General features: G+C 40.3%; 1 protein-coding gene across 1 annotated transcript in view; it reads right to left on the bottom strand.

Annotated features, from left to right (window-relative positions):
• Nucleotides 1–26,899, bottom strand: part of lmx1bb (LIM homeobox transcription factor 1, beta b) — a 68,995-nt gene extending 42,096 nt beyond the window's left edge. The window contains exons 1-2 of the mRNA XM_036578630.1: nt 26,624–26,899; nt 25,719–25,914 (exon numbers count right to left, since the gene is read on the bottom strand). Of these exons, the coding sequence (XP_036434523.1) occupies nt 25,719–25,914; nt 26,624–26,822 (395 nt within the window). The 5' untranslated portion in view covers nt 26,823–26,899. The remainder of the gene's footprint in view (nt 1–25,718; nt 25,915–26,623) is intronic.

Genomic DNA, 26,899 nt, shown 5'->3' with positions numbered 1-26,899 from the left:
ACACATATCAAATCTCAATATAGTGTTTCTTTATTTATTCACTTATTTATTTACTAATGTTAAAGTTTTTTTAACAATTAAATGCTTACTGCTCAGATAAATAGCTCTACATATCGTTCTCTCAGATGCTTAAGACTTTTGCACAGTGCTAAATATGTAATTGCTATAATCCATCAAAGTGATCATGACCCATCTTGCATCTTGCTGCTTTCACAATCTGTGTAGACAGAAACTAACACACCCTTTTCTGGTTTCTTGTAAAGGGCCAATTTCTCTCTCTATCTCTCTTTTGCTCTCTCTCTCTCTTGTTGTTGAAGCGTGCCATCAGATTAGCCTGATCTCTGGTTTCAACGCTAATTGTGCTCATCCACTTAAGAAGCTGACAGACTTGCGGGTGAGGAAAGGCTCAGGTCTGGGTGGCTTGCCTCTCATCCATCATCGGCTAACAGATCCCTCACAAGAGCCCTGCACATTAATGCTATTAACACTGCTACTGAATGATCCCCTAGCACTAGCATTGCTAGCAAAGCAAAGCAAGCAGCTAAGAGCACACAATCCAAACAGTGCTTAGTTCCTGATGAACCCTGAAGTACCTCCTTGTACACAGGCCTTGTAGCTTCAGGATGCTCTTGTGTGTACCACTGCTCAGTGGCACCAACTTGCATGATCAGTCTCAAGTTTCATTCTTGTCATCTTGTCAGTTAGTTGGTCATTTTTTTTCTCACGAAAATCTGTTAAACCTTCTAACCTACGCCCTGTTTTAGACTCAACGCAATATCATTCTAATTTCATATTTCACAATGACAAAAACCATGGTGAGGATTTTTAATTAAAAATTGAATGACTGAAAAGAAAGTGGGAGGACAGACAATAAAAGCAGGAATGTGCCCATCCACAGACAGATTCTCCACGTTTTTATTTAAGACCTGCTCCAGTGCGCTAACTGCATTAATGACGTTATAAAGAATTATGAGGGGAAATCAAATTTGCCTCGCCACTTGAGCGCCACTAAAATGCCAAACAATAAACTACCAGATTGCAAATTAGATCAGTAAAAATATCAAACACATTGCAGTGGTGGGGAAGGGTGGAGGGGGGGGGAGAAAAAATCCATAATTGCGTTTAGTGTCTGGACCCTAGGGAACGGAGACACCAAAGATCATCAGGGCTCGGCGCACGAACCTGCTATTGACAGAGCGCAAAAATCGACAGCCTAACTAAATAAACACTCTTGGCTCCATTAAATATTCACCAGCGGAGATTTGACTAAAGCGTCTGTGTTTCGCTTCCCTGCATCCCTTCGGAATCACTACTCTCTCTGCCACACTCCAGGACACTTTCTCTCCTCTCTCTCGCTCCCTCCCACCCTTTCTGTCTCTCTTTAGCCCCCCACTCATCACCACATCTTTTTTTTCTCCTCCTCTCACTGAATCTTGACAGCAATAAATGATGTGGAGCCTGAGGGCCTGACTCTGAGGGGAAAGGAAGAAGGACAGGGCCTGCCGAGGAAAAGCAATAGAGGAGAGACAGCCAATGACCAATACTCATCACGCCAGCACTGAGGCGAAGATCAGTGACATTAAATAAACGTCCCCAACACCTCGCGCTGCCAAGATGGAGGATCTGTCACACACCACACACACACTTACACGTCCACACAGCCTGCCCAACATGCCTGCTGCCCAAAGGAGAAAAGCTAGATGCGTGCATTCCATATAAGGCAGTTAGAGTCTTAGTTTGATGGATATTTGAAGTGCTGCAAGGCCATAATGATTACTCGATTGAATTGAATAAAATTTTCCTTCTCATTGAATCAACAATGATTATTTGTAGTGTGTGTGATAATAATACATGTTTTAAATTGTATTATTGATGTGTATTGTATCATATATGTGTATACATGCTATTATAATATATAGTGAACATACGTTGTCGTTTCTGAACTTTCATTTGGAAGAAAACCTTGTTTCTCCAAAATGATAACTTTATTGGAAAAGGAAGAATTGTTCTGAGCTTTGAATGGAAGTCAATGTAACAAGATTTTATTCCAAGTAAAACTTTTTGCATGCAAAAGAAAGCTTGAGCACCTCTGGCAAAATTGCATAATTTTCTGATCATTGAAAGACAGTAAACACAACCTCTGCAGCAAACTCTTTTTAAAAAGGAGATTTTTTTGCATATGTTAAGGCACAGTTACTTTGAATTTGATCATTTTAACCTTTTCAACTCCTTGAGACCACCGGGGGTTCCAAAATGCACTTCATCATATTCTTCATAACTTTCATATTTCATAACCTACATTCAAAAGGTGGGTGTTATATGAGAGCTGTAACTGTCTTCTTTCCAGTCAAATAGATAGGTGATGTAATTTTGAACCCTTATAATAAAAGAAGATGAACAATTTTTTGTGTACTGAAAGTTGACCCATTTTTCTACAAACCTGCGCTATAAACTATAAACAGATGGTGTCTCTTCAGTGATATGCTCTGTAAAAATTATTTTTATAAAAAAATACAAAGAGTGTGTAATAGGGAAAAATGAAATAGTATTTGTGACGTAAAAATTTGGATAAGGAATCAGTGCTTAATGGCACCCACTTTGATAGATATTAGATGTCACAGCTTGCAAATGTTTTTTTTTTTTGTAGCCAACTAAGAGTCTTTTTTCTCTTGTTTTAGGAATTTTCACCAAAGGGCTGATTAGCCAAACCAGGTATTGTATGAAACTACCAATAATCTTGGGCTTCTATGAGTAGAGGTTTGGAAATGGTTGAGTTGAACACATTGGCACACATAAAATCACAGCTTTTTGTATTTTGTAAAATTACAGTCACTGCTGTCGAAAGAAAACCTATAACATACTTTACCTTTAATGTCTTTAATGACTTTTTAAGTTTCAGCCATTTCTTTCAGTTCATTGTTCATGAAATTTACACACAATGTAAAGAGCAACAGGCATTTTCAAATTACATCAAAAACTGAAAAATGACAAAAATGGAGATACAAGGTTTTGTTCTGACAGCACTAATATATATATATACAATGACAATAACAAATGACATGAAAAAAGTTAGCACATCCCACGTCCTCTACACACACTTCTGCACATTTTGATGTACAATTATTGTTTACCTGCTGAACTGAACATACTGGGAAAAAAATATAAATATAAAATGTGGCCTGTGCAAAAGTTACGGCACTTTTATTCTTTTCCCCAATATGTTATGGGACACAAATAAGGCTTTGCATCCCATCTTTTTCAAATAACACATTTTGGAATCTTGATTGCTAAAATAATCAATAATGCAGTCCAAATGTTCATCATAAGTGAATATTGTAAATATGCTGTCAACTAAAAGCCACTCAAATTCTGTTATCACCCTTTCCACTGTCATGGGAGGCATGGCTAAGAGATCTAAGAATAGATCTAAACTCAAATTAAATTACTGAATCAAACAAAGACCACTGAACAGGCATCTTCTAAAATGTAGCAGAGACATTAGGATTTCCAGTCTAGACACAAGCTTCCTCCTTTCTGAGTGTGGCCAAAAACACAGAACAGAAGACACACACACACACAAACACAAACAAACACATACACACACACACACACACACACAGACTCATGCAGAAGTCCTACAGCTCTCTGCTCCTCTGCCTGCGCTCATCTGCCTCCATGAGGGAGGGAGCAGCACTTATGCAAATGAGCGGTGACAGCGTTATTGTGGAAGGAATATCAATGGAGTAATTACAGCATATGCAGCCCTCCTCTCCCCACCACTACTGCCTGTCTTCATCTCTCATCGCAGCTCCCGCTCTCCCCCGGGGCCAAAAAGACGGCCGCCACGCTCCCGGATCCAAAGCTAATAATGGAGGCTCCGGTGCGGGCACTGAGGGAGCCAGCCCGCGGGTCCAGAGACGCAGACGCGGCTAAACACAGCTAGGAGTCCCACAGGAGCATCACAGGACAGATCAAATGATTAATAAAAAAGGTGCGTGCGTGTGTGTGCCCGCGTGTGCGTGAGTGTGTGGAAGTGCCGCACAGGACTGTGTGTGAGAAAGTGAATGAGAAAGAGAGGGAGCATTAACCTCTGAAAAAAACGTCAGAAGGTACATATGACCCCTACATCACTGAGGGTTCACTGAGAAAAAAAGTGACGTACTTAGGTCACTTGACTGAAAAATGTATTTGTATCATTTCTATATGACTTAAATATATTACATTAACACAACTGTGTCTTTCATTTGACTTACTTTTGAAAGCAACTGTGTTGGTGTAATACATATGCATGTGAAGATTATGTACACATTAAAATCAAGTACATTCAATACATCAGTTTTTTCAGTGTTGGCAGAATACAGAAAACTAGGCCTCTTTAGTCAGCGGTTAATCAAAGCAAAGGCAATGACAGACATTATTACAGTCATATGATATTCCAATTCCTATATGATCACAAGCATATGCCATAGCAATAAGATTTTAAAGGGGAATTCCACCATTTGTGTGCATACTTCAATTGTTAAGATGTAAACAAAGCCATTCGGAGTGGTTTGGTTGAAATTTATAGACGTCTGAAGCATTCAATGTCTAAAATCTACCTCACAGGAAGTTATTACATGAATTGATCATAAATACATTATATATATATATATACATATCTATATCTATCTATCTATCTATCTATATATATATATATATATATATATATATATATATATATATATATATATATACATATGATCATGGTGTAGATGTACATGCAGGGCATTGTAAGGCACCATTGTTTTTTTTCAGATATACTTCTATTTTACCAATATTAACAGTATTACATATAATAATTCATTCATGTAGGTTAACTGTTGGTTTTAATAATAAAATGGCTTTATTTGTTCTGCAGACATTGCAACCCTTGATTCCTGTCACCACCATTGTAAAGAAATCTGAATCAGTGAGTAAGCTCTGAATGACTTTGTTTACATTTGAAATGCTTGAATTATGTAGAAATAAGTAGAATTAGTTGAATTCTCCTTATGGAATTTAAGTTATGGAATTGCTCAACTCAAACTAGGAATTGCCTTCTATCTAAACACAAACAACAGCTCCTTTATACCTGTGCCTTGCTTGCAAAAGTACCCAAATACTTTTGACATGTCAATGTCAACAAATTTAATACTCTGATTTGTCTCTTTGCACTCAGAGAAAGCACTTGTAGACCCATTAATTCTTGTGAAACATAGCCATGTGAGTGGTAATCCGTCATCCCCACCATCTTCTTACAGGTGAAGAATGAGTAGGGCCATGAGTAACAAGAGTTAGCAGAATGTGCAAGAGAGAAAACAGTAGAAGTGAAAAAAGGAGGTGGTATGCATCTTCAAAGCAGCTACATTCTTCTGTACCCCCCTTAGGCTGAGAATTAACATAGCTGGGTCTGGAATGCTCTGCCTCAAAACACCCACGTGTGTATCACCAGCATGGGGAAAACCCCATAGACACCTTTTCCATAAATATTAGATTATCAAGTAACCCTTAATTACTGTTTTGTGTGAACTTTGCCCTCAAAATCCAAGTCATCGAAGAGCATTGGTGGCTACACATGATGTGGGACCAAGGAATAATGATGAGCATAAATCATGGGACTGCAGGTTACAGTACGCATCATGGAAAAGAAATTCTGTGGGAAAAAAATTCCTACAGGGTGTGAGAGATCGGGTCCTCAGCAAGTGTCAGAGCAGGTCAAGAGGAGTGCCGCAAGGGTCAATCCTGAGGCCCAAACATGTTCTATTACCACACAGCACTGGCAACAACCAAACACCTCATAGATCAGTAGGAAAAAGAGCTGGCTTATTTCCACGCTTATCTCACAAGCAATAAATTCCAATTAAAACTGAAAGAGTGTAACTGATGAATTGAGACATAGGAACCAAAGGTTTTAAGGGCTCCTCATACACTCTTCTGCACCAGGCTCTTCGTTCACACTCACACTCCATCTGACAGCTAAAAGAAATCCTGTTCGACCCTGCTTCTAAATAAATTCTGATTAGGAGGCAAAAAAGGGCCTGCAAAGTTGAACGCCGAACATTTTTTAGGTCCGGGTGGGCCTAAAGGTTTAATAAATCAGAGAATCAGCCTCCATACTTCTGCATAATCTTGCCCCATTACAGAAATAATCCATTGTGATTCTGTGGACATACCTAAGATGAATCACATATAAGATAACGCAGTGTAATGGTCTATCTATGGGGGGCTAGTTCATAGGCGTCACTGCTGAAAGTATTAGTTAGGTAAATGTAATAATGCATGAGACTACACAGTTACAATAGTCAAGTCAATCAAGATTGCTTACTTACACAGAACAGATGGCTGTGGATGCTAAAACCAGGTCAAGGCTAAGTTGCTTGTCTGGCATTCAGGCATATAATTCACACAGTAGGTTGCTAAATGTTTCCCTGCAAAACAAATCCCTATAAAAAAAAAACCTTGAGATATAAATTGAGTGCTGTGTTGGAGGGAAAAAAAGAAACAAATGTCAAACATGATCTCTGTCCACTCTCCAGCCCTGTTGTGCTTTGGCCTGAGAAAAGAAAATATTATGGAGCTATATAAAAACACCCTGCAAAAGAATAGGCGTGCGTGTTGCAAAGTTTAGAGTTTATTTTTTATTTAGATCATTTTTAACTACCATTGTTCTTGCATTTAGGTGTCTGTTTCTGATTTTCCATCTGTTATTCTTCTTCAATTAAAAGATGAATTAAAAAACAGGGGCTCTCTACAGCACAGACTGTGGAAGAAGCCATAAAGCAAATGTTAACGTGATTAACAGCACTGATGAAGGGGGAAAAAAGCTCTGTTTAGTTTTCCTGTTTCTCTACATGTTGCTCTTTCAGGGGCTCTTTGATCCTGCTGGCCTTATGAATCTTCCACATAAATGGCTACCTGCTCGGGACACTTTTAGTGCCTTCCGGGTTTGATGCAAGGCATCTGTGTGGACGTCTCAAAATATTGGATCGAATCATGGATCGCGGGGACAAATCAGATGGCTACCTCTATTGACAATTTCTTCTTTGTCCTGGGGAGATGATAAACACCTTCACTTTCAACTGGCAATATCTGGGGAAAAGAGATGTAGTTCTTTCCTCGATTTTTCTGTGTCTGTGTCATGTTCGATCAATGCAACAATAGTCAAAATGGCATCTCCAGCGTTCTGAAATGTCATCGGTATGGCAGGATTACGAGGCTGCATTGTGGCAGCCGGCCCAAACACCTGAATGTGTTTGAGACATGGTGATTCAGCCTGGGCTTTGAAATGTCAACCGCTTGTGCAATTACTCACCAGCCTCTGGCAGTTCGCCGCTGCAGGGCAACTTTCTCCTCGGAGGAGGACAGCTCAGACATGATAAACACACTGGAGAATGTTCAGTCAGTTCAGAGCAAGCTGTTTCTGACCTCTCAAACTCAGCTCATCATATTCGACAATATTGGGGTAGCCACAGCTCATAGTTATAAAGTCATAAATACACAATTAAACGTTTCACTGTTTAATGACTGTAAATGAGAGCAAAGAGGTATTCCTCATCCATAACACTCCATAGCATTAGAGATGGCACAGGATAAGGTATCAGTATTGGGCCGATATCAGCAGAACATGCTGAATCAAACTAGGAAAAAAAAGAATGAATTTGATCCAATCTTGTAACAAATCTAGCCTGAAATAGCACACACTGACACTGTGTAATGTCGTTTTGTCAGCTGTAATTTTCCTGTGGATTAGTATAGTGTTTGAGTAGATTAAGCATAAAAGCGTACTAAAAGCTTGTTTTAAGTGAAATGCTTCGGTTCAAAATCGCTCTTTTTAAGCAGTTGTAATATTAGATCAATATTGATATTGGATGACTTGAGGTTTCAATATCAGTATTGTATTAATGGTAAACTCCTTTGAATGCTAAAGCTGATTGGCTTTAGCTAAATGCTATGTCTATTTGCTGCCAATCAGTATACAGTACTGTGCAAAAGTTAGAGACCACCCTCCATTTTTTTAATTTCCAGTCAACGGCCATTATGTACAATTTAATAATTGTTCAGGAGATATTTCTCAGAAAATTAAGAAGACTAGATATAACACAAACCAGTTGCATAAAGAAAGAGAAAGTAAAAAAATAAGGAAAAATAAATGAAAAAGCAGAAGTTCAAAAAGTTATGGGCCTTCTAACAACTTTTATCCACTCTTTCTTCAGATCTGAAAAAAAATCTACAGGTGTTTCTCTTCATTCTTCCACTGAGAGAAAACAACTCAACACTATGGGCCTGAAATGATGTGTAACTGTCAAGAGGCTGTTACTGAGAAAAGTAAAGAGACAAAACAAATGACTCAGATAGATGGACCGGCCATCCCAGAGTCCAGACCTCAAAATCATTGAATGTGTTTGGGAGTACTTGGAAGCAGAATACACAACCAACCTTTAAGACTAAATTTTGGTGGTGTGGAAAAATCTTTTAAAAACTAAAAGCAAGTCTCCCAACAAGAATGGAAGCTGTAATAAGGGCAAAAAGTGGACACATTAAATACTGAAAAAAATATATATTAATTTGTTAAGACTTTTTTCCTGACGCTAAAAAATGAATAACTTTTTGACTGGAAATTAAATACATGATAGGTGGTCTCTGACTTTTATTGCACTGTATTTTCCTCACCTACTTACTTTGCCACAGAAAACCTTCTTAGTACTTCCACTGTATATAAACAATAGTACAAGCATAGCTGCATCAACAGTGGAGGCCAAAACTCAAGTGTATTCACAGAGCACTCTGCCCCAATAAAGACCACAGGAATTGTTTATCATAGAGTATCCCAGTGACTAATCCAAAGCAGGCCCTGAGTCCAGAACTCGTTTAAAGGTCCAAAACGTCTGCAGTGGAGACACAGTCTCACACAGACAAACACGCATACACCTAAAACCTTGACCCTTCTCCTCCAAGCAGACCCTCAAGTGACCTTTATGATTTCCTAGGCCAGGCCGAGGTCTCACAGCCCTCCCTGTGATGTTCTGTCCTGTCCCCTCTGTCCTCCCAGCATGCTTTAGCATGGGCTGCCTGGGGGCGCCATACATGGGGCACCATGCTTTACTCGATACAAATGTTCTCTTTCGTTTTGGTTTATTTATCCCATCAATAATCTTAATAATCTTCAGATAATACAGTTTTTTCTCCACCATTTTAAGACCCCATCTCTTTGCTCACGAATATCAAAGACTCAGGGGTAAATAATTACAGTAAATAAAGGAGCGCAGAGAAGGGAAAAAAAAAACAAAAAGAAATGCAACTCGAGACTTGAACGATCATTGATTGCAGGGGCAAAGTAAGAGTTTCCATTCATGGTTGCCAAGGCACCGTTAAATGTTATGGGCACATCAGGGCCTGTTGGTCACTGCTGAGGGGAGAATGACATCTAACAATGAGCAGAACCGCTCTTGGACTGTGCAGACCCCGTGCTTCAAAAGACTCCAGCTCCTGCACGGAAAAAACATCAGGCAACACAACACTGCTTCATGGCTGGGCCTTTAATATCTGAGAGGACATGAGGTCCTGTCTTTATAGCCATCAGGAGGGGCTCAAGAGCTTCTGAATCAGTCCAAAAGCAAAGCGGAATCACCATGCTAAAAAGTACTGCATCTCTGTATATGGAGTTGGACTTTGTCTCTAGACCTATGTTTAAAAATAAAGGTTCCCAAATGATTCTTGGCTTAGACATAAAAAAAAAAAACAATAATTGCAATAATTGTTACAGAACCTTTACATTATCCTGAGGTCCTTTAAACACATCTTGTGTACAAAACTTTAAAGAACCATCCACTGACTTTTTTTTAAGCAACCAAAAGAAGGTCTTCTAAAAGGGCATCATACCAAAGGACCTATTTAAGCACCTTTATTTGACTGACACCAGCTGGATTCTACAGCAGAGCATTAGACACAAATTAGCCTTTACAGAAGCATTTGGAAAGTTTTTGCTTCACTTGCCGACTTACTTTTATAACTTCCCTGAAATATCTGTAAAAGAGGATCTGTTGAGCGAAAGAAAACGTTCAAAGATTGGAGTGTAAATCTCTTTTAATGCCACAGAGCCCAGTGTTAATGTTGCTTCCAGAAACCACTTACTCACTGCTTTCCTCTCTCTCTCCTTTTGCCCCATTACTCTGTATGCATGACGTGCAATATGGAGCAAAAAGACCACATCTCCAAATACTGCATAACCTAAGTGGATTTGAGAGTCACAGCAAGAATCTGAGCCAAGGGTCTACTGTGTATTGTACTGGGAGCCTTTCTGATATATTCTGTTTGGTTCTGATTGCCACTGTGTTACTATTTCACACGGAAATGCAATAGTTTTGAACACCTACAGAAGATTTCAATTGAGATTCTTTGGATTAATGTGGAAGTTGAAAACACAGGCAGTTCACACACATAAACAACCCGGAAAGCTTAAAAAGTCACTTTCTATTAATTTTATGATTACCCCAGAAATACCCTGGAAGTACCTGGAAATATGATTACCCTGCAAACTAGAGAGGCAGACAGACTTGACGCACCAAAACATGGAGATGAAGTCTGTGGAGATGAAGATGCAGAAGAGGACTGTCCACCATGTTTGCCACGGTGAAAACATGCTATAAAATGTAAGCCGAAGTCTGTGCAAACAAAAGAATATTAAAAATATAAAGTATAGCGCATTTTATATTTTATACCACATCACTGGACATGACAAAACAAAGAAAAGACAACTGAAAGAAAGACTTTTTGGACAAGAATGAGGGAGAGAGAGAGAGAGAGAGAGAAAGCAGAGAGAAAAGATGGAGAAAGAGAAAGACAGAAAAGGGAAGAGAAAGAGAGAGAGAGAGAGCAGGAAGCAAGAGAGCAAGACAGAAAGAAAAGGCATAGAGAGAGAGAGAGAGAGAGAGAGAGAGAGAGAGAGAAAGAGAGAATTTTCTTCTCGGTCTCAGTGTCTCAGGCTTGTGGTGAACTTAGAACCTATAATAAAATAATGCACAGCAGTGGATGTAGTGGATCTCTTTTTGAAAAATACTTGTGGGGAAAAAGAAAAACATATGGCGCGTAGTGTGGCACAAGCCCTATATTTCATGCATGACTTTGGAGAATGTTAATAAGGATTAAAAACATACTTCAACTAATGTTCTCTTCCCTCTTGGGAACAAAACTGATTTTTTACTCATGTTTCTAAAGCAAAGACATAACATAGGAAGCAAAATGTTAACTTTTTGGAAAATCAAGGCATTTGAGAAAACCTACAGTTAGGAGCATAATTTGCAAGCAGAGTATGGAGAAAATTTGTCCTGCTTTCTTGCTCTCTTCATCCCTCACTCATTTTCTCTTCTCTCTTGATTCAGTCTTTATCGCATTAGGATGTCATGTTAGAGGCCCGCTAAGCCACTTCTGACCCCTCACTTGGAGCATAGCTTCTGGTTAATGTCACGCCAGTGTGGCTCTTAAAAAGAAATGTTTTAGGCACAGCGTATGCTTTGTTTCTATGGAAAGATGCACCAATTAATTGAATTATATTCTCAAATGCGACTACATGTGTATGTCTGCATCTAAGCATGTGGGATACAGATGTGCTGTGTGTCTGTAACCTGTAGATCAAGCCAGATTGTTGAAAGGAGACAGCAGCTGCCCTCCCGCTGAAAATGCGTAGAACACCAGCTCTTCAAAAGCCTGTACCCACAAGCCCTACAGCCTGCTGTCAGATACAACCTCATGCTGTTTCTATTTGCAAACTGCCATACACACACACACACACACACCCACATACACGCACACCCCCACTTATCTGGAGCCAGTTTTTGGAGTGTGTGGATCGCATGGCTGACAGACAGTGTGCCCACTCCAACTCATTATTTGTCACCATGATAAACGCATATAGCCCTGGTGTATAGAAAGGTTCAGTGCTGAGTCGCAACTGTATGCAAATACAGCCCACGGGTGACTGACAGAGAGCTGTTCTGAGGTTGGGAAATAGTAACAGGAAAGAGCCGTGAAAAGGATACAGCGAGTGAAATCGTAAACCTCTGTCCAAGCCTTCACGCTCCATTTGATAGCACAACACTGCAGCACTTAACACTACTGAGCGGATCATTTTTTTTCCTCCTCTGTCGGAGACACTGTCATTATGGCCGATGTGTTTTGCTGGGATTTCTTTGAGGGATAATACTCATTATTGGGGGAGTTTAGCTTGGCTTGCTAGGCAAATGTATGGAAGGCAGAGAGAGATTCATAGCTAGGCTGTCGTTGCTGAAAGCCAGGATACAGAGCTTACCCAGAGAGAGAGAGAGAGAGAGAGAAAGAGCATGGTTCAGTGGCACTCACTCTCTTCCACATCCTGGATACCCTGAGCTGGCTTAGAACCTCCATACTGTCTCTGCCAACACACTGTCCAGTGCCTGACAAACTGACAAAGAAAATTGCACAAATATATGCAAGGGTCTCTGAGAAGTGGTAAAGCTGGTAAAGGTGTAATGATGCACTCAGCTCGTGATTGAACTTGATTCTCGTTAAGGTTCACAACCCGATATTCGAATAATATTTTGAACAAAACAGAAATGGAGAAAATGATGACTGCATCCAGACTGGAGCTAGCAAGGTGGCAAGCAGGAGCTGAGAATGTGATGTATGTCACTTATCATGCTGCCATACGTTTAGCTGATTAACCTTTTGTAATTGCTTTATATAGCATTATTACTACAATGCAGATATCACTCATCTCAATGGTACATACTGTCATATTTTACACACTGTTATGATTTCATCATGCATTATTAGTAGGGAACTGTGACTATTAGAACTAGGCCTTCAGCTAGCTCATAAAAGTCAAAACCTAGTCAAAAAATTAGGACTAAACCTCACCTTTCTGATAATGCAATATTCTGCTAGTGCCCCTATGGGACTTCCAATAGTAAGTTAGCGCTAAGCTAATGCTACTGCACATGAACATTTTTTGCCTGCTCTAGATTAAACACAGACATCTGAACCTTCCATACAGTTCATTTGAAGCTTTTAATAGACATTAACATATGTTTTCTGTGAAGCATTTTCCCTTACATTTTCCATTTTTTAAAACCTTGTTAGGCTACTGCAGTCAATGACATATCTAGAAACTCCAGAAGGGCTAGAGTGACAGATTCTCACTTAATTGGTTCCACTCACTGTAAGCCAGAATCTGATTGGTGAATTCCACTGTCACTTATGTTTAAAATTTTAATCCTTTTGTTTCCAAACAAAACTTAACAATAAAATAAGAGTAGTTCTACCATACTGGCAGAGTTAAAATACAAGAAGCATGATGAATTTATTAAGTAAACATTTTTTATTTCCCAGAAATGTTACATTGTACTAATACTCCTTTTAGTTGGAAACAAAAGGGTTCTTTTAATTCATCTTGAATGCAAACAGTGACAGTGGATTAACAATGGGTGGGCCTTGACTGTTACACCCCTAGATATAAGAAAGAAATTTTCATTTTGATACTAAATCATAACTCCAAAAATAGCTCTTTAAAGCAATAACCACATAATCCTTCAGATTCATACTTAATCGTTTTTCATTCACAGTAAATGACTCATCATGGTATGCAGGAATATGATTGCCAAATAAAAAATGCTGGCATGTAATGCAAAAGAACATTTTTTTCCATAAAAAGAGAAAAAGATATAAAGATGGCACACCTTTAACAACAACTCTAACATTTCCTCAGCAAACACTGAAAATGACCTGGGAACCTACTTTAGTGCAAGCTATAAACACCTGAAAATGATGTGTACACAGGGAGAAAAATATGACACCAAGCTAGTTAAAATTGTCAGTGCGCTGCTTAGCGTGCAGATGGAGGTGTTATTTGGACGCTAGAGCACTGGGGCTGAGGCCGCAGGTGGTTTGGCATGGTATTCTGCCTCTGCTGAGCTCGAGGGAGAAAGCTGGGAGCAGACTGAAAGGAGTCTGAGAGGAGGAACTAACCAAAATATTGGCTGGCCTGTTCAGCTAAAACTGCCTTTTTCATTGTTTACCACATTACATGATACTGGCTCATGTTAGCCATTATCAGAATTTTCAGCTCCTTAAAGGTACACTATGTAAGTTTTGGGGACCTCTCTGGTGGAAGTGTGTGATTGCATGCAACATGCAGAAGAACCTTTTGTAGTGTCAGCTGGAACTTTGGAATTGGCTCATTGTGAATGTGTTGAAAGAGCATTCAAAGAGAACTCAGTCATAGCTTGGTGAAGCATGTCTTCTAAGTGAATTATCTATTATTGTCATCATATCTTCATCAACCTAGTGTTGATTTTGCATTTGAGATCTAAACATCGAGCTAGACCTTCTTTTTGAGTGAGATGTTATTATGTAAAGACGTAATATAACATGATGTGAAAAACTCCTGTGAAATCCAAACCAACACCTGACTTTTAAATGATTATTTCAGCATTTACAGGGTGACTTGTAGCATCACACAGACACCATATTTTAGTGTTTTTTTTAGCATGACTGAGTAATGCAACTTATTTCAATTTAAAAAAATCTTACACAGTGTAGCTTTAAAATATCGTTATAACAAAAACTTCATATCGTCGAGCCCACACCTGAGAGGAGCCTGAGAGGAGGCTGCACACAGTGTACTGTGCCTCCTGGGTCAGAGCTCCAGCGCCTCTCCAGCTGAGCTCAGAGTGCCACAAGCTGGCTCTGGTTTCATGTTCAGGGGGCTGGGGGTCAGCACAATTCTCCCCCAGCTTACGGGGGCTGCCCTTTACGCCTGACAACAGACAGACGCCCACCTCCAGGCGTCTAACTCTCTCCGCAAAAACAACACCAGTAGTGGGACAGCCATACAGAGCGGAGATGAATCTGTCTGAAGTGCAGCAGCACACGTTTCAATGCGAGGTCTGTTCTGTGTTAAAAATATGGTCTTTGTTTTATACGGTTAGAAAAGTGATAGATGTTTATTAGCTTATGATGGAGGTGCTATTTAGTAGACCTATATTAAAGGAATCATAAAGGTCATTCAAAAATAACAAAAAAAAAAACTCAAGAATTCCTTATGTAACATGATGTTATGCACTTTTATAAATACCACAACAGCTTTGTGATATTCCAATAGCTGATATTCCAGCAAGCTGCTCAATAAATAATAATCTGGAGGGATTAAATGCTACTCGACACTGAAAGTCAAATCAGATGGACTGAAGGGTCTGTTTTCCAAGCAGATCTTCATGACTTCTAGGAAAGTCCAACATTAGCACCATGTGCCTGTCATGGTTTTGTGTTGCTGGCTTAGGCCAAATATGAGGTATGCTGGACTGGTTTGGAAAAATTCCTTTCAAAACAAAACACAAGTCTAGAGCAGAATAAAGAAAAAAAAATGAAACAAAATAATGAGGGACATATCACCATGGACCTGCTTCTATTTGTAATGTGTTTAGCACTATTTAAGACCAGGTGCAATATGATGCTGATGAAACACAAGGAACATTGCCTGCTACCTGACAGTATCTTTGATTGAAGTGTTCCTTATCTGTATAAATTATAATTTGATACTTAATTACTTTGTACAATTATTATGTTCTGCAATCAGACTAAGAAGTAAGCAGACTTTTGTTTTGTGTACAGATGTTAATATGTTCATGTTATGTGACTCCCTGTCAAAGGCACATGAGTCTTCATTAGCATGTAACTATAGAATAAATAGAATAGAGATCAGGGGGTTATTCCATTTTGAAAAGCTTCAATATCTCATCCTTTCATCCTGCATGTTCCTGAGATGAGCAGATCATTTTGCAGTGTTCACAAGTGCTGGAATTTCCCAGGAAGATGTATTGTGGCTGTTTTCAGAAAAATATTAGCAAGCAGCCAGGAGGGAGGACAGAGTAGAGGGGAGGAGCAGACAGAGAGAGAGAGAGAGAGAGAGAGAGAGAGAGAGAGAGAGAGAGAGAGAGAGAGAGAGAGAGGGAGAGAGAGAGAAAGAGAGAGAAAGAGAGAGGGAGAGACAGAGAGAGAGACAGAGAGATGATCACTATCATTCTTTCTTTTTCTTTCTTCCATCCTTCTCTCCCTACTTCCTTCCTTGCTATCGTTATTTTTCTCCTTCTCTGTTTTCTTCCTCCTTTCTTCCACCCTCTCATTCTTCCTTTCTTATCTCCTTTCTCCCATTTTTTCTTTCTTTCTTTCCTTTATTCTTTCTGACTGCTCAATTTCTTCCATTATTCTTTCCTTTTTCTTTCTTATTTACTGCTTTTTTATTTCTCTATCCCTTCCCTCCTATCTTGTTCTTTCTTTCTTTAGTCCCTCATTCCTTCTTGCTTTCCCTCCTGTCTTTTCTTGTCTTTCTCTTTCTTTTATTCTTTCCTTCTTTTTCTTTCTTCTTATTTTCCTGTCTTTCTTTCTACCTTTCATCCCTTCTTACTTCCTTTCTTTTCTTCCCACTTTTTCTGTCTTTTTCTTCCTTCTTGCTTTCTCTTTTCCTTTTTCTTTATTTCCTCTCTTTCTTTGCTCATTGTGACAAAGTCTGCGACTAAATCAGACCTGAGCTGAGGCTGACATCACACACACACACTGCAGCCAACGCAGCCCTCACTACAAAAACAAGATCCGTTAACTTGAGGAATACTTCCATTTACTGGGAAAATGAAAAATTCTGCGTTCCTATCAATCCTATGATCTCACTCTTGTATCAAATTATCTTTGACTGGCCTGTCTGTTTAGTTCTTCCAAATTTCTGGCCAAGTGCTTGGGTAAAGCCAACATCTGTATTGTTGTAAAGCTACTCATCACTGGCGTACAGCCTCCTCTCTCCTCCCTCTCCGACTCATCCTTCTCTCCTCCTTCCATCACCCTGCCTCCTGTCAACTCCTCCACTCCTCCTAACCTCTCTATCTTCCAAATATTTCCCCTCACTGCTTTTTGAAGCTGCCATGGGTCGCCCGACCTTCGGTACAAATCATTTTAGTCGCTCGTGGGAGGGGGCTCCCCGACTTGCCGAGACCGGGAAACACTGAAAGGTGATCTGCTTCGTTTCGCGCTCGCGTTTGTTTTTCCTAGCCCAGTCAGCGATGGGTCGATCAGCAGCAATCCCCAAACCCCACAGAGAAAAGGACAGGAGGACTGGGGTTGGAGGGCTTTGCGGGGGTTGGAGGGGTTTTCACTGATTTAAACATTGTCCTTTCAGTTTACTTAAACCTTCCCCCCGCCCGCACTGCCCCAGGCCCTGAAGAGAAGAAGGCATAGCTAGAGTTCTTGAGGTCGGGGTTCAGGATTTGGCCCCGGATACACACACACTGAGGACTGATGCTCCTGCGCTGATGGACAGCAAAGCCTTTTAGCTTCTCTCAGACATGTCTGATCCACACTATTGACAGGAAGTATAATGTGTCTGAGAGTGTTAAGAAGTCACTCAGAAGATAATATAGAAAACCAAAACACAATGAGAGACCAAAAGAGACAGGGTCAAGCGTTTGAAGTCGATGTGATGCTGTGAGCACCAGATTATAACATACAGATAACATGTACAGTATTGTGTACCCTTCATTTTCAAAAAACAATCAAACGTTGCTCCTGTCAACATCAGAAGACAGTACTTAAAGCCTTCATCTTTGAAAGTAAAGAGAAAGTCAAGGTGTTTTGGCCCATCCTTCCATCACTGAATGTGTCTGGAATTACTTGAATCGTGAGAAGCAGAAAATGCAACCAACTTAGACTGAACTTTGGAGGTGTTGAAAAATATCCCTATAGATCCCTTTCAAAAACTTAAAGCAAGTCTCCTGAAAAGAATGGAAGCTGTAATAAAAGGCTTGGACACACTAAATATACATATAACTTAAAAACTTATCGTATATTTAGTTCTTTTCAAGGAATTTTTTTGCTGAATATGTTTTTTTTTTGATGCTGAAGAATAACTTGATGGTTGTTAAGGGAGGTCTCTGACTATTGCACAGTACTGTATGATATATGTATATTTCAAAAATAATGTCCATAATTACATTTCTATTATGCTACCACTGGTCCAGTTCTTTTCAGTGGTCTTTGAGAATAACTTTCAACTAGGCAAATGTAACCTACAGACAGACCTCTGCTTGAACCTCCACTCTGGTGCATGCACTGGGACGGGCCAGTTGCAGTAATCAGATTGGTTTCAGTGCGCCTGATCTACAGTCTAACAGACTTCCAACCAGTTGAATGAGTAAATAAAGAACTACAGGGAGCTCCAGCTGGAGACAGATTACCTCCAGCACCGAGAGGGTGCAGCACAGTGGAGGCTAAGCCCAGAAGGAGGAGGGCTGAGTGGGCACAAAAGCCAGCAGCAGGGCCTCCTCCAGGAACCGGAGAAGCTTATTTATTCCAGTTAGGGCCACTGCTCTTCCTAGGCCGTTCAGATGTGGACAAACACATGTACACACATGCTGATGGTGAAGACAGAGTTTGTTGTCATTACCTTAATCTGCAACACATGAAATGTAACAGTAATGAGGTAAATAAACAGCAAATAAACAGAATATAGTTGGCATAGTCTGTATAGGAATTACAAACTCTAGAATAACGATTTATACTTTAAGGGCTTTTGATCTGTCTAATGTGCCAACAGTGTTGAGACCGGGAGTGTCCAAAACAATCTAAAAAAAATTAAGTAGGACAACACATTAGTTTCGATGAGCAAATGTGATGCGGTGGTATGTGTGTGTGTGTGTGTGTGTGTGTGTGTGTGTGTGTGTCATAAGATCTCTCATGCTCACTTGGCTGTGAGAGAGGGCTCAGAAGGCAGAGTCAGGGCTAGTGCCATTCCAGAGGCACTGTCCTGTTCCACCCCATTCAAGCCTCTTTTCTCCCCCCGACACGAATAAAGGGATTAGAGCACACAGCTTCCGCCAGACCCTCCATTCAACACAAAGCAGCCCAGAGCTTACTAACACAGCCCAGGATACACAACTGATCTCTGCCACTCAGACCAGTCAATACTACTGCTGCAAAGAGTGTCTAATCTCATTACAATATGGGAGAGAGAGAGAGAGAGAGAAAGAGAGAAAGAGAGAGAGAGAGAGAGAGAGAGAGAGAGAGAGAGAGAGAGAGAGGGAGAGGTAGAGAAAGGACAGAGAGAATGAGACAGAGCAAGAGAGTGAGATTGCGAGACAGCTTGAGGGGGAGAGAGAAAGCAAGAGAGAGACAGAGAGAAAGCAAGAGAGAAAGATAGAAAGAGAGAGAAAAAAGAATGGAAGATAGAGAGAAACTGAGAGAAAACAGAAAGTTAGAGTGTGAAGACAGAGATAGAGAAAGCAAGAGAGAAAGAGAGGAAGAGAGACAGAAAACAAGTGAGAATGCGAATAAGAGAGAGAGAGAAAGAAAGGAAGAGAGAGAGAACGAGAGAAAGCAAATAAGACAGGAAAACAGAAAGTGTGGGAGAAAGAAAGAAAGAAAGAAAGAAAAACAGAAAGAGACAGTTGAGAGAGGGAAGGAAGAAAAGAAAGTGAGATGGGCTAGAGAGAGAGAAATATAGAGAAAATGAGAGGAGAGAAAGAATGTAGTAAATGAATCTTCATCATCAAATGTATAAGTTGCACCCCAGGCAAGCTCCACCAGACAGTCTTTTTCAAAATTCAAAGCAACAAATAAGCTGTTAAAAATGTCTTCTTGTAAGAATTGCTGGAAACACACTGAGGACTAATTCCGGCAGCACAGTTTTTCCAGACTTCAAAACAGCAAAAGTATGTGTCAATTGCTCTGTTTTAGCTTTTTTTAACATGTATGTATGAGCAAGCCTGTGTCGGAGCTGTTAAGTATACTGTGAGGATGCCCCAGGATGGTGAAGAAGTGAGCCTTCTGCATTTGAGCTAAATCCAAACCAATGAGCAGTGTCTGCATGTGCTGGTAGAATGTATGAGGAGGGCTCTAGAGCCAGTCCAGTCCAGGCTACACAGTCTTGGCATCATTTGGCACCTCAGTGCAAGTTCTTTCCAGCGTCCTTGTGAAAAGCCAAAGCATAGCAGACACATGCTGGAGGCCAGGATATCAGCACAGGACCAGTCAAAGCCAATGTTAGAGCCAGCATGCTGGGGCTCACTTACCAGACACCCTGCACATTCTACAGCACCTTCTGAGAAAACCTCCTGGTTGGTAATACGGTCATATGAGGACATAATGAAAAAACAATTCTGACAGGGTTTTTTTTTTCAAAGTCTATGTTAAACAAATAAAGAGAAACATTTATATGAAGATTTTTAAAGAAAAAAATGTATCTTGTCTGTTGAAGTCATCAATTCTAATGATTAGACATTGCACCATACATGAAACTGTAAAATAGATTACTGTTAAAGCTTGCACCCTTATAAAAGGGAGTGCTTTGAGGGTTCTTTAGTAAAGGGAGTGGTTATACGTAGAACCACGACAACTAAAAGGACCATTTGAATGCTCTTTTCCGTGTGTATAGTCCTTCAAAGAACTCTTTTTAAAAAAAGGTTTCATATAGCACCAAAAAGGATTCCACTATTGATACATGATTTCTCTTGTGCTACAGCTCCGGTTAAAATATGCTTATTTAAGAAACAATATGGTATAAAATTAAATGAACTGGCTAAGTGAGGATTCTACGATTAAAGCAAATACAAAAGCAGCATTAAGGAGGTTGTGCAGAATGGTAAGCTAAATGCCTGCGGAACAGCTCATTTTTAATGCATATTTAATGCTCTTTGGAGCACCTAGAGTAATATTAAATACAACCAGTACTGTACTTAATAGTAAGAGAACTCTCAGTCCTTTAACATTTGTAGCTGCTACGTTAAACACCCAAACGTCTTACCTTGTCAAATACAAAAACCATCAGTGCTAGCAAAAGGGAGCAGAGGAACAGACAATAATTGTTATAGAAGAAATGAGTCCACCACAGAGAAACCTCTCTTTCACAATGTAGGTGTACATAGGAGAACACCATCCAACACCCCAACCCCCCTTCAAAATAACATCCCGTCAGGTCAAAGCATTAAGGCGCACTAGTCATGGGATGACAGATCATTGCATCATTTTAATGCTGCTGGGAGAGACTGGGCTGATGTTGACACAAAACCTAATACTTCCGTGCAGAGGAACAGGCTGAGCTTCAGCCCGCAGCCCAGAGCACAGCTCTATAAGGGGCTAACCCACATCCAGCAATGAGCCTAGGCAGCAGCACCAATGCACTTGCATCAGTTTCCTTAATTCTGTGTATTACTGCTGCTGTTGTGCTGTCAAATTTGTGCGCTCACTAAACCCATACTCTTCACTCTTTCTCTTTTCTTCAGGCTCTGGTGGAGGGATTGAAAGGATCTGCTACACCCTATTCAAATGGTCAATAACATCATCGGTGGCGACATGGGTCCTGGCATGGATATATAGTTCCAGGAGAAACCTTGAACCACTACAGGTGTGACTTTGTGGAGGTTCTTTCTTTTCAATGACTCACATATCTTATTTACAAAAGAACCATCCATTGAGAGCTTCTACAGGGAACCAAAAGTGGTTCTTCTATGGCATTGCTCCAAAGAACCCTTTTTCATATCTTTATAGTTCAGAGTGTGAATTGAATGCTTCATTCAAGGAAATATTCAAAAACCAGATGACCACCTTGCACTGGGAAATGTACATTATGGTGTAGGGACATATCAGCATGACATTGCAATGGCCAGCAAAGACATCATGGTGAAAAACCTGGCTGTGTGTTTAGCATACACTACATCCTAGTGAGTCAGGAGGATCCACAGCTCTTGGTGATCCAACAAACGCACACAACCAGCCAAATACACCCTCGTCAGCGCTAATGCCACGTCCCACGTGCTGTGCAGGGCTAATTAAAAAACAACACATGGCAGGAGGACACTCACTCCCTCGGTGTTAAAAAACACCCATCAGCACACCAGGGAGCACATCCGCAACTTCTTATGCTTGGCAAAATTGCCTCTGGACCAAAACAATATGGCCAAGTCCAGCTACCAACAGCAAGAACAACATAAGATAATACCAGAGCTTTTATTCTAAAGGGAAAGGAGCATGTGGAAAATCAAAGCATGACAATAATAAGATGCAATCATGTCATGTAATGTCATATGAAATGTCAATCATGTCATATATGGTATATTCATGTGCATTCTTATCATAATGATCATGAATTGAATAAAGATTATGTAAAATACTACAACTATAGCTAAAACCACAAGTACTGAGACTTGTCAGCACTGTCTAACTGTCATTCCTCAGTAAATCAGTGGTAACTAACTGAGTGAAGTAAAATAAATTTCTTTTTCCTTTTCTTATTATTTAGGAAACATGTTGGTGCAGTGCTGTGCTGTACAGCAAGCCTGAATCACAACACACATTGCTCTGGGATACAGGAACACACAAGACTGGATGAAATTCTCTCTTAGCGCACATACACACACACACACCCACACACACACCCACACACACACACTTAAGTTCCCCCTGCTGAGGTCGGCAGATACCACCCAGGTGATTCCATACAGCTTGATGCTCACAACCTGGAGTATAGAATAATACTTTAGCTCATGGAAATCAGACTATATCATTGAGGCTCTTCATTAAAACATATGAATGATCATCACAACCAATCAATACAATATTATGATGTTAAACACGTACATATAATCAAAATAATTAATTACTTAAAAAAACAGACTATCAAAATATGTGCATGTGGAGAAATTACCTATATATATATATATATATATATATATATATATATATATATATATATATATATATATATGTAATAAGAAATAAATACGAAATACTGAACGACGTGATTGAAATACGACATTTGAACCAATTTAAAAATACTGTGTTTGGAGCAATTGAGAAATTGAGCTATGTGGTTAGTAATGACGGTAAAGGTTCAGAAAGCTCTCAGAAAGCTTTTAGGTCAGAATCCTGTTTTCCCCCGAACATTTAACATTATATTTGTAATAGTGCTGGTATTCGGTATGGACCGAATCTGTTTTATTATCGCTCTATTTTTTCCATGCTGTGGAATGCTGTTATTCAGACCTTTTGGTTGTGTTTAGGAATTAAAGGTTTTAATGAGAGTTTTTTTTTTACAGCTATTTCACTGCAAAATATAAAACCAATCAGAAGGCCAATTAATCAACCATTTATCACCAACCGGCTGTATGGAGTGAAATATTAATTGACATACGAAAACAACAACAACAGCAACTACAACAACAGTAATAATAATAATAATAATAATAATAATAATAATAATGACCATAGTTTTTATTATTATTATTATTATTATTATTATTATGACAAATGCAGATGTATTTTACTAACGTTTATGCCCATCTCCAATGCGCGAGTTGTAACACATTAAATGCGTGTCCAAAGTCAGTCCTTAAATTACACTTCCATTTTAGTGTAACAGGCTGCAATTTGGGTCTGAAAACAAGCCGTAAATCTGCGCGTGACGCTCCTGCTGGAGCTAGCAGGCGGAGAGGAGAGGTGTGAATATGAAGCTCCGCCGCTATTGTGATTTATGCCTCTAATGATTACAGCGCATGAATCAATCGATGCTGGGATGTGATTAGGCAGAGATCCAGCCGAACGGCCGCGAGCTTTCCGCCCTGAGCCGCAGGCGCTCTGCGCGCGCTGACAACTACAACCTAAATGAATGTCATAAAAGTCCAAAAGGTGCCAATTACATCTCTAAGTAGGCTATCAGTGAGGATCAAATAAACAAATGGGCCGATGCTATGTGAGAGAGTAGTGTGTAGAGGTGAGCTCAGACACACGGCTCGCTCCGACAAGGCGCCTGTGAGGAGCTGAGCGCAGCGCGCAGCGGGGACTGTTACTGAAGGCACACTGCGCGCAAACACAGCAGGGAAACGAACAGGGAACATTATTAAGGCATTTATAATCCTCAAGACACAGCACAGGCAACAGCGCAATAATTTGCGTAATTTGCGTAACCAATGTAGTCTACATCTAAAATCGAAACTACAGGCAAATGTCTTTATACGGCCTTCTAACTTTAAAAGTATATAATAAACGTTCAAGGATAATTTATTACAATTATTCTTTGCGCACCCATTCATGTGCAAGCAAGAGCGACATACACACACACAGGTACATATATGTAAGAATATATGCAAGAAAAACTAACCCAAATCCTGTCCCCTAACCTTATCCTTTGCCCAATCAGTTAAAAAACGTAAAAAATAAACGTAGCTTTTGTTACACACACACGCACACGCACACACCCAAAAGATGCTGATAATATGTCTATTATTTTTCTATTCCTACAAAGACGGGACATTTTGTTCCTAAAAACAGTACAGAAACAAACACAAATACTGCACAAAACCGGCATTAAATAATCCCCCTCGATGCCCATGGTGAGCACTCTGCCTCTGGCCTGCTGGCATCTCCAGAGCTTCGGCTGGAATTCTCATTCTCTCCTCTGACTACTCCCGCTCAGCTCAGGCATGCTGGGAGAGTGGCCCAGTGTAAAGTCCTGCAGCGGACACAGCGCAGGTCTGCATTGTTCGTTTGCTGGCATTGAGAAGAGCTCCAGCTAAGGCCGGTATAAACCTGCGAGCTTTTAAAACTTCTCACACAAAACGCCTCATCAGCTGCGTAAAGAGTGAACGACAATATCACACACACACACACACACACACACACACACACACACACACATACACACACACACACACACACACAATCAATCTGTTCTCCATACCCATCAGCACAGTAACAGAAGAAATAAAGCAGAATATCGCTGTACAGGCCTACAGGATCATACCGACTACAACAGCCCAGCGCTGCTTACAAAACAGCAAATACACGTCTATGATATTTAACTAATATTACACGGCGAAACAGTCTGTAACTGTTTATTTTCTGTCAGTAAAAAAGCACGGTGAACGACGCTATTTATTAAATATTAAATATTTTAAAATATGAACAGAACAGACGGCTCGCTAAATACGTCCATTCATTTATATCAAAATAACAGATTAATGCGTGTCTAAAATGCTGCCTGTAATTCATGTAATAAATAACTAATGCCGGCTTTTAATAATTTAGCCACTGTGTGTCCGACTGGAAGGGTACAAACTGTCCGAAAGCATTGCCGGCTCTCCGCGGCCTCAATGGGCCTCTGTAGCCCACTGACCATAGCTGACCATGTCGATGACAGGTGGCCAAACACTTGGACTGAAAGCGCCCACAAGCAGCGGAATAACGAGGAGCAAAAGAGAAGCGAAGCGAGCGAGGCCTACACTTTAAAACATTCAGCGCCCCGCCTGCCCCCTCTTCATATACCTGGATTAAAGTTTGGGGAATTCGAGAGGAAACCTATAAAACAATAAAGACGCAAATAAAAAAAATGCGTAAATCAATAGTTTGGTTAAGCATATAATCTTTAAAAATTCGGCCTCTTAAGGAAAACGAAAGCTCCAACATTTACTCTATGGGTTCATTAAGAAAAAGCTGGCGACCTACTCAAAACACAATAAAAATATATATTAAAAATAAAACTGATTTTAAAAAGCGTGCTGATTTGGAAGGAAGCCACTCCACGGTGGATTTAGAGCAGTGAATCGGGGCCAGTCGCTCCACAGTGGACTGAAAGCACACACCTGTGCACAGCAGTAAATGGATGTGTAAAGGCTGAGAAGAAGCCGTGCTCTTACTGTTGGTAGTCGTGTTTGCAGTAGAGTTTCCTCTCGCGCAGATAGCAGCTGGTGGTGAGCGGCTGCTGACACACAGCGCACTGCAGACACTCCTCATGCCACGAGGCCTCGTTCACGCGCATGAGGAAGCGGTCAGATATGGGCCGCTGGCAGCCCTCACACACCGCCTGGTGATGATGATGATGGCACTCCGGCCCTGCAAACACACACCTCACTGTTAGACTTCCAAAGCCATACATCAGCCAGAGCTTTTACAGAACACTGGAGCAACAGATTTACATCAAACAGGATTTTCTATTTATATTCATTTCTATTTAGACATGTAGATGTCATTTACCTCTCTCTCTCTCTCTCTCTATATATCTATCTATCTATCTATCTATCTATATATATATATATATATATATATATATATATATATAAATATATATATATACTTATACATTCGAAATAAAAAAATGAACTAATAAGAAATTGAATAAATAAATAAATCTAACTCAGCTTAAAGAGACAACATGAAAACGTGTGCAGTGCTTTATGCAAATACAGTTAAAACACTTAAAATTCTACACACTTCTGGCAAGTTTTGAATGACGAATGTCTGAAGTTCTGCAGAGACAAGTACCCGGGCATCTCTTTAATAACACACAGGTAGAGCTTACTGGAAACTGTTACTGCATTGGTGCACTGAAATAGTTTTGTCAGTCAAATTGGCTTTCATTTGCCATGTATATGGCGGCCATGCGCGTGACAGGAGAAATGACTGTGCAGCAGTATTAAAGCTCGTAATCTGACAGACCTCAGTCACAACTACACAGTACATTACTTCATGCAGCGTGTGCACGTGTACTTGCGCATCGATGCTAACTACGTGGGACAACAAGCAGCCCTCAGAGGCTCCTTACCCAGCATGACTCCGAGAGCAGCCTGGCCTGTCCGCAGCGGATGGTCTTCGATTTTGATTCCGTCCAGCATGTCTGAACACCGCGAGCCTTTTCTCGCGCAGAGGCGCCGCTGCAGGGACTCAGGACCTGTTGCAATATCCATAACAATATTTTTTTCGTCAGCCATGCTGTCGCTTGAGATGCCAACACTAAAGCCCATAAACCTCAGCTGACAGCACACAATCTCAATCGCTACCGTGCACGGAACGGCCCACTTTACAAACTTTTCACTACGGC

Source organism: Colossoma macropomum, unplaced genomic scaffold (assembly GCF_904425465.1).
Source record: "Colossoma macropomum unplaced genomic scaffold, Colossoma_macropomum, whole genome shotgun sequence".
Taxonomy (NCBI): domain Eukaryota; kingdom Metazoa; phylum Chordata; class Actinopteri; order Characiformes; family Serrasalmidae; genus Colossoma; species Colossoma macropomum.
Note: the sequence above shows the minus strand (reverse complement) of the source record. Positions and strands in the feature narration are given on the sequence as shown.